Raw genomic sequence first — 12,104 nt, forward strand, 5'->3', positions numbered from 1 at the left:
ATTAGTTTCACAAAAATTCACTGTAAGATTCTTTGTTGATAGTTGTTCCCTTTGTAATGTACTTATCCAGTATAGGCACATCTGCAACCCAGAAAATGGTTAGGATAATCTTTCCTGCTGATAGCAGAACTTTGAACATTATTATTATTGCTATTATTATTATTATTATTATTATTTGTCTTTGGTGGTCTAGACCACAAGTAGACACTTTTACTTGACAGTGCACTATTCCTGTGTTGTGCTGAAAGTCTGTAATGAATTTCAGCAATTTTCATCCTTTCAAGTCAAAGAAATCAAGTCACTGTTTGCGCTTCCTTCTTGGAACAAACTACTAGTGGAATGGACATGTTTATACTGTCACTGACAGAATGCATCAGAAGTAGTTGGGGTCGAATAGCCTGTACACAACTAAATTTTAATTTTGTGTTATGATGTAAGCACAGATAATTTTTTATTCTTCCTCACACACAGGCAAAATAATGTGAATAATTATAAACTGTTGCCACCAAATGATAACAACTAATATGTGAGATATATTTTCTGAGATTTCTTTAATTTTGAGGCTATATAATAATCTTTACCAAATGAACTATTGCCCAAGACAGAGTAAATGTTTTTGTGCTTAAAAGATGTCCCAACCGTTTCTTTACCGGTTTAGACTTTTAAATATGTTAATACATTTTAATATGACACTAGCAACAGTGTTCGTTCACTGTATTTATAAGAACACTTGTAGTATGCTGAATGCCTCATAGTGTAAGACATGTATTTACGTATTTTTGAATGATTTTTTTGTGGTAATGTGGCATTCAAATATGTGACAAACATTTCAGAATTGAAAATACAATATAAAAATAAACAACATTAATACTTACCAATTAAAGAAATCGGCTCTTGTGACAAAACAGACACTTCTTAAAAAAACTTGAAAACAATGCTCAGTATTCTGCAATCACGTATTTCTTTACAGAACTCACGAGAGAGAATGGTGAATGGTGGAACAAGGATGGATTGGCTTCAAGTGTTATACCAGAGATGCATGTGAGTTAGAGTGGTTTTATTTAATAGTTCTGATTTAAATTGCAGTGTGTAACCAATAAAATGAAAAAATGTACACAAAATGCAATGTAAGATAAGAGAAACACTTTAGACTACTGCTACATAACAGATGCAAATAGCTGCATGGTTACATAGTCAAATTCTGGCATTTGAGAAAACAATTTCTGTGCATCGAAAAAATTGAGAAACATGAGGCAGGGGTAGACAGAAGTTTGTCACATGGACAAGCAGTTAAGTGACAACTGCTGTCTTGCAGTATATGTTACATTTAACTCTACAGCACAAGGACTTTATTTTGGTTTCTTGGTTTCCTAGTTTAGAATCAGTACAAATGGAACATTTTGGGTCCCTAGTCTTTTGTGTCGAGTTACTGCCAATTCAAGCTTTCAAACAATAGCTTATACAAGATGCCATAGTAGCCAAAGTTTATTCCCATGTTGCAGTTCCTGGCTTGTCACAGGGTGCTCCTACTACTCTTCCTCATCTGAAAAGGAGCCTCACCATCTACAGTGTGAATCAATGATTCCAAGTACAGCACATAGGTATAGCGACTGCAGTGTGTGGCAGAATCATAGTTTGCTAACTCCACATTGCTACTCTCCTGACAGTAGCTTATGTGAAAAGTTGGGCTTCCTTCTTTTAATAATATTGTACTTCCTTACAAAATTTGCTGACAAAAAGTGTGTGCACTGTATGATCAGTTTCAAAAGGAGACGATGGAGCAGTGCCCTATGAAACAAGCGTATGTGTTTACTGTTAAATCTGTCTACATCCTAGAAAAATAGCAATGGCCAGAAGGAATAATGTGAAACAAGACAGCAATGGATGATTAAGAGAATATTATGTCACAAACCCTAAACTATTTTACACTATATATGAGCCAATGAAGGGGGAACAATAGCAGAAAAGAGTATTCACCTCAGACAAATAGTGAAAGAAAAGAGTAAGTGTGTGTGTGTGTGTGTGTGTGTGTGTGTGTGTGTGTGTGTGTGTGTGTGTGTGTGTCGAGGGATAGGGAGGTTTACAAGCTTCTATCAGTCTCTTGTATTGGTGTGAAACTCATCAAGCTCCCAATATAATTCAATATTCCCATGCATGTTATCCATCTTGGGGTACGGTACATAACATTATTTGACATTTGGTACTTGAGCAATCATGTCAGTATTAAAAATATAACCATTGCAAAATATATTCTGCAACATAAAAATAACAATGTGATTTCTTCTTTCCATTATCAATTACAAACCACTGAGAATAAAGTTATTAGAGACACAATAAAAATTATTTTTTATGCTGATAATTAGGAATACAGTGGAAAAAGACGAAGAGACAAGTCAAATTTGAAACTGTATGCAGATAAAATTTTATTAGTTTAGTACACTGGTACTGACTCGAGATTAAGTCCACCAATGTCTAAATTATAGTTTCAAAGCCACAGTCAGGCAGTTACACAACTTAATGGAAGAATAAGCACACATAGTGTTACAAAAAAGCGTTACTGACCCAGTGAACTGAGATGGACTGATAGAACTAAAGTTGGCTTAGAAAGTATGCTATTCAGGTGCATTTGTGGAGTCAACAGCATTAAACAGCTTTAGAGTCAACAGAATTAAAAAGCCAAGCAGCACAATGACCTATGGAAATTAAAAATCCCATGAACCTCTCCCATGATATATTGGAATAATTCAATCAAGGGACGTAAATTCCAAATAACTCTGTCATTTATATTAAACTTGTCTTGACTTTCGTCAATGCTTAGGCAGCTGGTAGTGGTCTGTGAAAATGTACATAAATGAAGTATTACATAAAAACAGCAGTTGAGTAACAGAAGAGAAAGAGCTGTAGCCTTTTTTTTTTTTTTTTTTTTTTCCAAGTAGTTGTCCCTAAATATGTCTGACACTTCTGCTTAGTGTTTCACTTGTGTGTTAGTCTTACATAAAACTGTATACAAGTGTCTAAGATAGCCCAGAACTAATCATGACAAAAGCTACGAGTGAATCAACATATACCACAAAGTAATAGCAATACAAAAAACATGGAACGTTTCAACTTGTGTGGTATAATGTGAGTTAAAGTCTGACATAATATTCCTAAATAAAAACCTAGTGACACTGTAGGCATAATACCAATTCTTGGCACAGAACTGTCTATCAAAATGTACAACAGGATATACAGTATGTGGTAATCTCATCAGCTGGGTGTGTCTAGGAATGAACAAACTCACCAATCTACTGCATAATTGAAGCTGAGATTTGTGCCTCTGTGGCAACAAGCTTAAGCCCTGGAAAAATTGTAGTTGTTCTTGATGAAGAACTATTATAAAAATGGATATACCAGGAATCTTCCAGAGATGTGCATTTAGAATTTTCCAATTTGCAGAAATGATATAATATGTCAGCAGCTTTCTTTAAGTATTGGTTGTAAATACTGCTCTCATGGATAATTATTTTTGGGTTTGGTTCAATAACAAAAGTATGGTATGTGATTTATGTGTAACATGTGAAACTTCGTAATCCAGAGTTTTCTGAAAATGCACAGTGCATGAATTTCTGCTGAGTTTGCACAAAGCCATAACGTCCTGCACATCCATTATAAATTCTCACTGTGCAGCGGCATGTGAGCTGATTTGAAACTTCCTGGCAAGACAGTGTGCCGGACCAGTACTTGAAGGATTTCTGTCCTTTGTGAGAAAGTGCAGTATCGACTGACATATTCACAACCTGCCCTCACAGCTCTATTTCTGCCAGTACCGCATCTCCTCTACTTCCAAACTTCACAATAGTTCTCCTGTATAAACTGTGGGACTAGCACTCCTGGGAGAAAGGATATAGCAAAGACAAGGTTCTGTCACAGCCTTGGATATTGTTTATGGAATGAATTTTGACTCAACAGTAGAGTGTATGCTGATGTGAAATTTCCTGGCAGGTTAAAACTATGTGCTGGACCTGGACTCAAATCTAGGACTTTCTTCCAAGAATGTTAGTCCCACAATGTATGTAGCAAAAGTTCTGTGGAGTTTGGAAGGTGGGAGATGAGACAGGTTTTCTGGTGGAAGTTAAGCTATGAGGGCAGGTCATGGGTCATGCTTGATAGTTCAATTGGTAGAGCACTTGCCTACAATAGGCAATGCTTCCAGGTTCAAGCCCTAGTCTGACACAGAGTTTTAATCTGCCTGCCAGAAAGTCTCAACTTGCTTGTCATCTGTCATTCATGGTTCTAATGAAATTGCATGTAAAACAAAGAAACACAAGAAAATGTTTTAAAAGGGGCAAAATAGATACATAATTTTTAAGAAATGATCTGAAACATATGGTATAAAGCTTTTATCTAGAGAAAATATTTGTTTAATGGCAAAAAGAATTTTAAGTTTGTAGAGATGACATCAAGAATAATAAAAGACTAGAGCATACTCATAGTATGCATATGTACTGTAACATCAGTACACTGTTTACTCAACAGCCTGTATCAATCCCAATGCCTGCACGGCCTTTTAGATGGACCATCACACGCAGCAGGCACCCAAGGTTTGGTTTTGATCAAATCTGTGTATCTTGCCAGTCCTGGGCTGGTCTGTCACACCAAAGGACCTTATGATGTCTGACAACATTCCAGTCACCTGAAATACCAAACTATTCCATTTTCCACAAAGAGTTGTGCTCTCTCTTCAACAACAAAGCTATCTGTAATTCAGTTTCACAAAAATGTGTCTGTAGTCTAATAATTCTCAACAAGTTTTCAATATCCATGATTAATTGGTACCTTTTTACAATTATGCTTCATGTAAGTGGATGAATTTGTTCATCACCTTCTGATTAGTGGATGAAAAGAGAGCTAGCCATCATAAACCTTTTTTTTTTTTTCAATTTTTTCCCTTTACTGGGGGTTTAACAGACAGTGAATTAACACAAGTGCAGTGTGATGATAATTAACTTGTGGTATAATATTGCAGTGAGAACATTAATTTGAAAACAAGCAGTGCTCGGATTACACAAGGCATGTACCTTTTGTGCTACTGTTTTGGTGAAGGCATTATCAGAGCTGTAGGCAGCATAACTTAACATGGTGTTTGTGAACACTGACCAATCAATCATAATGAAGTCCAATGTGCCTATAAAAACCCTATCTAATTATAAATGTGTTCATAACAATCAATTAAACAATATAATTAGCATTCACAGGTGAACATCCATAGCGTCTGCTGAACAATGCCTATTCATCCTGAGGAAAGGCACTCAATCAACTGATTTTTTCCTGTATGTTAGAGTCTTTATATATACCATGGCTTTGTGGCCCAAACTACATAGCATATGTTACTTTACTGCACATAAATTTCTAGTTATACTACTGAAATTTTGGGTCCCTGGTATCACCTAAAGTTTCCCCACTGCAGAACATATATAATCTATATACTTTAATACTAACAACAGTTTCAACAAATTCTGCACAGTCTCTTCTCATCTAGCGCAGTGCCTTCTCTTGCATGTGAGAGTTACTATATTTTCCTTTGTGGTCAAAACCTCATGCTGCTTTCTATTGCTTACAAGTGCTGATAGTCATCAACTCAAACAGTTCTTCACTGGTGGAAATTTCTATTAGGCAGCTCTTTCTGCACTGGATCTGCAAGCACACAGCTGTGTTTTATACGATATGTGTGTGTAGAAAATTGATGCAATGTGGGGAAAAGATCACATGAGGATGCTATAATTGTTTTACATTAATGCTAATTTCCCAAAAAATAACTAAATAGATACTAAAAAGATGAACATGAAGTACTATGTGTTGTCAATTTTTTTTTAATGTTTTTGCACACTCATTCCAAAAATATACCTGTATTTTTAAACAATTGGGAATTGTCACTGCTTCCTTCAGATTTAATACTAAACAAGTTGACATGAAGTACTACTGTGAACTTGGTTTTCCAGTTACTTCTGCATAATAAGATGGCCAGTTCAAATATACAGTGACTACAGAATTCATTCTGAATCATAACATAAAATAAAATAATCTCTCTCAGAAACAATGAACTCAATAGGTACTCAAATACTTACAGATCTTTAATTACTAACCAAACATTACCTTGTACTGCACTGATGAAACAACTTCACTGAAGAAAAGGATTCTGATGAACTTACCCATCACAGCTTGAATGGAAATTAGGTTTTCATGTGTGAATGGAAAAAGAGTCAATAACAAAACCAAAATTATTTATTGAAATTAATTTAATAAATTAAGTGTGAACAAAAATACTAAATACGAACAGAAACAACAGATGATTCAGGTGACTGCTTTGTCATAGAAATTTCAGTGATGTATTACCTGATTGGAGGTACCACATCTAAGGTATCTGAAACATAAAATGAAAACAACATTATGTTTCATTTAATACACAACATAGCGGTGACAAATAACTCTTCCTGTTAGTACTCACGGAATAACAATCTTGTGTGATTTAAAAAATAAATGAATGTATTCTGAAAGAAAGTACATGCACCCTATGAGGGACTGTTTACACACCTCATTAAAAAAAAAATAAAAAAAAAAACACACAGGACAAATACAGTGAATGACAAATTAGTATGGGAACAATGTGAAGGAATTATAGGAATACTGAGACAAAAATAAATCTAGTACATAGCTATGAGAATTGTTTAGAAAGAGAACAGAAGGAGAACTCTGCGATATGAGAAAAAGCTGATCTGTGACGGATAGTTACAAAAACTGCAACTGACTAACTGGCCCAAAACTAAAATGTCACTGCAAAATAAGGGATGGCTACATGTACTTATTAGTTATGCCAATTTAATTTCACATGTATGTGATAGAAATCACCATTACTTCATTTGTTTCACAGAATGAAAGAAGGAAGGATTCTTGAGTTCTGTCACACATAAGAAATCTGAATTAATAAAGAGAGTAAGCCTTCTATGCCAGTCCTGAGTGCAGGGCATGATTGTGATGAGTTAATTATACAGAGGCAATGAGCTTGGAGTATATGGAGCGCAAATAAAAATAATAAGACAGATGGGAAAGATCAAGAAATACGGAACACTGGGAACAATTCAGCAAACAAAGAACAGAAACATCAAGGATATTCTGCAAAGTCAAACGATCATTTGAGAATGCAGAATTACAAAATCTCCAGGATAGTTTCACAAAAAATAATAGCAGAGATTTCTTTCAAACTTTCGAAGACAAGCTCAAAGGATAGCAGCTCCCAAGCGTGCGCTTAAAAAATAAACGGGGCAAAATTGGATTGAACGATCAAGAAAATTGCAATGTATTGGCCAGATATTTCGAGAAGCTGCTCAACTGGCCACCTCTATCCACCAAACTGGAACTTCTGGCTCCTCCTGAGAACCTAGAAGATCATATGCCACCAACAAAGACTCAATATAAGCAGAAATGGGAAGAATCGGAAATTGTACAAGGTCTACACCGAATCTTCCAACAAATATGGGAGACAGAAAAACTGCCACATGACTGGAAATGACACTGATCCACCCCCTTCATAAGAAAGGTGACAAACAAGATGTAAACATCTGTAAACATCTACAGAGGCGTATTACTAGCTCCAGTCACTTACAAAATCATCTAAGAGATACTGCTGAACAGAACAGAAGGAATCCTAGGTAAACAACTTGGAGACTACCAGGGTGGGTTTCGGAAGGGTCATCCTGTGCTGAAATCAATAATCCGACACAGAATGCTGAATGGCATAAATATAGTGGTTTTTTTCACTGACTTCAAAAAAGCCTTTGACTCGGTGGATAGAGAGACACTTGATAGGCCCATCAGAGAACTGGGGGACAAAAACAAACAGGCAAACACTATCAGAGAAACCATAAAAGGCACAAATTCCAAATTGAAGTCTATGGGAGAACTGTCCCAACTATTTGAAATCAAGACAGGGTGTGCGAGGGCGATGGATTATCACCAATACTATTTAACTGTGTCCTGGTGAAGATTGTGAGAATTTGGGATTTCGAACTTTAAAATCAAAGGATTAGCCCAATCTGTCTAGGAAGAAAATTTGGAGGAATCAATGTCAACTGCTTGGCTTTTATTTATGATTTGCAATACTTTCAGGGAAGTTAGAAGTAGTGGCCATACAGGTCAACCTACTAGAAAGAATCGCTGTCAAAGCAGGACTTAGGATCTCAAAAAAGAGGACCAAATTCATGAACAGTGACAAACATGGACCACAATTCCTTGAAACAGAGATTGGACGGATTGAGAGGGTAAAAAAATTCAAATACCTCAGTGAAGCCATACAAGAGAAAGGACTGAGGAAAGCTGCTGTGGAGGACCAGATCTCGAAAATGGAGAGAGCTGATGGATTAACTAAAAACATTTATAACAAGAAGTGCATCTCTTGAATAGCAAAATAAAGAACTACAATGCAGTGGTAGAAACAGAATGCCTGTACGCCAGCAAATGCCTCTCAATGAATTACAAGTTGGAAAAGCTGGAGATACTAGAAAGAAGAATATTACTGAAAATTGTGGGTCCAACCCAGGTTGAAACTGCCTGGAAACTTAGGAGCAACAATGAAATCTACAAAAAAGTGGAGAAAATCTAGGAGACCACGAAAAAATGGAGGTTATCATTTCTAGGACACCTGTACAGAATGGACAAAACCAGACTAACCAAAAGGATATTTGACTACCCGTGGAAAAAGAAGACAACAACAATACGGATTAAGGAAGCTCATAAAGATCTGTAAAGGTTCAACATTCAGGAAGTTCAGATGTTAAATTGGGGTACATTTCGGGCCATGATTCAAAATTTGGAAGGATTTCAAGTTGAAACAAATAAGAAGACTGGAAGAGCCTGGAGGGATGAACAGAAGCAACAGCACAGCGTCCATATGAAGGAGTGCTGGAGAAAGAGGAAACTTCAAACAAAGAAGAAATGAAATTGTAGTGTGATCCTAAATGGTTAATTCACAAAAAAACACTTACCAGAAGCAAGGAAATATGTATTGAAATGTCTCAAAAGATCAGACTACAACATACAAAAAATCAACTAACACCAATTGAATCACACTTTAAAGAGAACAACAAAAGAAACTGTTATAAAACAATCAAAAATAGTTTAAAGAAGTACACACCATCTAATTTACATTTTATGGATCCAAAAATATAGAAACTGTATATAACAGCATCAGGAACTGCAGAATGCTTGTGGACTATTTCAAAGAACTACACAACTGAGGGGGAACTGTCAAAACCTTTTGAAACAAAATCAGGAATAAGACTGGGAGATGGTTTATCAACATTATTTTAAAAGAGATATTCACATGTACATATTAGTTATGCCAATTTAATTTCATATGTATGTGAAAGAAATGGCCATTACTTCATTGCAATGAAAGAAGGCAAGATTCTTAAGTTAAGTCACACATAAGAAGTGTGAATTAATAACGAGAGTAAGCCTACTCTGCCAGCCCCAAGTGCAGGGCATGACTGTGATGAGTTAATTATAAAGAGACAATGAGCTTGGAGTATATGGAATGCAAATAAAAATAATAAGATGATGAAAAATTTACCAGAAGCAAGGAAATATGCATTGAAACATCTCAGAACATCAGACTACAACACACAAAAGATCAACTAACATTAACTGAATCACATTTTAGGCAGAAGAACACAAGAAACTTTTATAAAACATTCAAAAATAGTTTAAAGTACTACACACCATCTAATTTACAGTTTATGGGCCCAAAAACATAGAAACTGTTCATAATAGTATCAACAACTGCAGAATACTTGCGGACTATTTCAAAGAATTACCAATTAAGGGAGAACTGTCAAAACCTTTTGAAGCAGAATCAGGGATAAAACTGGGAGATGGTTTATCAACAACATTTTTAAACTGCGCATTTGAGAAGGAAGTGAGAGAATGGCAAAAATCCATCTGTGCCAAGGATGTTCAGCTACAAAGAAACTGAAATAAGATCACCAGAGATCATCTAGCTTTTGCAGATGACTTGGTATTAATTCCAGACTCACTGGATAGTGCCAAACAAACAATCACAGAACTACAGAAATAAGGAGACAAAACAGGGCTAAAAAATCATTTGAAAAACCATATTTCTACATCTACATCTGTACTCTGCAAACCACTGTGAAGTGCATGGCAGAGGGTATGTCCCACTGTACCAATTATTAGGGTTTCTTCCCATTCCATTCACATACGGAGTGCGAGAAGAATTATTGTTTGAATTCCTCTGTGTGTGCTGTAATTATTTTAATATTATTATCTGATAACTATGTGTGTGACACATAGGAGTTTATAGTATATCCCTACAGTCATCCTTTAAAGCTGGTTCTTGAAACTCTGTTAGTACATTTTCTCGGGATAGTGTGCGTCTATCTTCAAGGGTCTGCCAGTTCAGTTTTTCAGTATTTCTGTGACACTTCCTCACAATTCAAATAAATCTGTGACCATTCGTGCTGCCCTACTCTGCTGACATTCGATATACTCCATTAATCCTATTTGGTAGGGTTCCCACACACTTGAGCAATATTCTAGAACTGGTCGCATAAATGATTTCTAAGTGATCTCCTTTGTAGACTGATTGTACTTCCCCAGTATTCTGCCAATAAACCAAGATCTACCATCTGCTTTACCAACAACTGAGCCAATGTGATCATTTCATTTGATAACACAACAAACTGTTATACCCAGTTATTTATATAAGTTGGCTGAGTCCAATAGCGACTCACTGATATTACATGATCTACCCATCTAATCTTCAGCATTCTTCTGTAGCACCACTTTTCAGAAGCTTCTATTCTCTTCTTGTCTAAACTAGTTATTGTCCTTGTTTCACTTTCATACATGGCTACACTCCATACGAATACTTTGAGAAATGACTTCCTGATACTTAAATCTATACTTAATGTTAACAAATTTCTCTTCTTCAAACCACTTTCCTTGCCATTGCCAGTCTACATTTTATATCCCATCTACTTCGACCATCATCAGTTATTTTGCCCCCCAATTAGCAAAACTCATTCACCACTTTAAGTGTCCCACTTCCTAACCTAATTCCCTCAGCATAACCACATTTAATTTGACTACATTCCGTAATTCTCATTTGGCTTTTTTTGATGTTCATCTTATAGTCTCCCTTGAAGACAATGTCCATTCCGTTCAACTGCTTTTCCAGGTCCTTTGCTGTCTCTGACACAATTACGTCATCGGCAAACCTCAAAGTTTTTATCTCCTCTCCATGGATTTTAATTCCTACTACAAATTTTTCTTTTGTTTCCTTTACTGCTTGCCCAATATAAAGATTGAATAACATCGGGGACAAGCTACAACCCTGTTCTAGTCCCTTCCCAATACAACCCTGTTCTAGTCCCTTCCCAACCACTGCTTCCCTTTCATGCCCCTCAACTTACAACTGCCATCTGGCTATGTACAAATTGTAAATAGCCATTCGCTCCCTGTATTTGACCCCTGCCACCTTCAGAATTTGAAAGAGAGTATTCCACTCAATGTTGTCAAAAGCCTTCTCTAAGCCTACAAATGCTAGAAACGTGGTTTGCCATTCCTTAGTCTATCTTCTAAGATAAGTTGTCACATGTTCCAACATTTCTACAGAATCCAAACTGATCTTGACCAAGGTCGGCTTCTACCAGTTTTTCCATTCGACTGTAGAGAATTCATATTAGTATTTTGCAGCCGTGACTTATTAAACTAATAGTTCAGTAATTTTCACACCTGTCAACACCTGATTTCTTTGGGATTGGAATTATTATATTCTTCTTGAAATCTGAGGATATTACACCTGTCTCATACATCTTGCTCACCAGATGGTAGAGTTTTGTCAGGGCAGGCTCTCCCAAGGCTATTAGTAGTTCTAATGGAATGTTGCCTACTCCTGGAGCCTTGTTTTGACTTAGGTCCTCTGTCAATTTCTTCACGCAGTATCATATCTCCCATTTTATCTTCAACTAAATTCTCTTCCACTTCCATAATATCGCCCTCAAGTACATCACCCTTCTATAGGCCCTCTATATACTCCTTCCCTTCTT

The 12,104-nt window shown here is 36.2% G+C and overlaps 1 protein-coding gene across 1 annotated transcript in view; it reads right to left on the reverse strand.

The window, feature by feature from the left end:
- Positions 1-6,246: 6,246 nt before the first annotated feature.
- The window catches only part of LOC124776809, a 187,197-nt gene continuing 181,339 nt past the window's right edge, over positions 6,247-12,104 (reverse strand). Inside the window, exon 5 of the mRNA XM_047251958.1 lies at positions 6,247-6,403. Within this exon, the coding sequence (XP_047107914.1) occupies positions 6,372-6,403 (32 nt within the window). The 3' untranslated portion in view covers positions 6,247-6,371. The remainder of the gene's footprint in view (positions 6,404-12,104) is intronic.

The sequence above is a fragment of the Schistocerca piceifrons genome, chromosome 2, assembly GCF_021461385.2.
Source record: "Schistocerca piceifrons isolate TAMUIC-IGC-003096 chromosome 2, iqSchPice1.1, whole genome shotgun sequence".
NCBI classification, from domain to species: Eukaryota; Metazoa; Arthropoda; class Insecta; order Orthoptera; family Acrididae; genus Schistocerca; species Schistocerca piceifrons.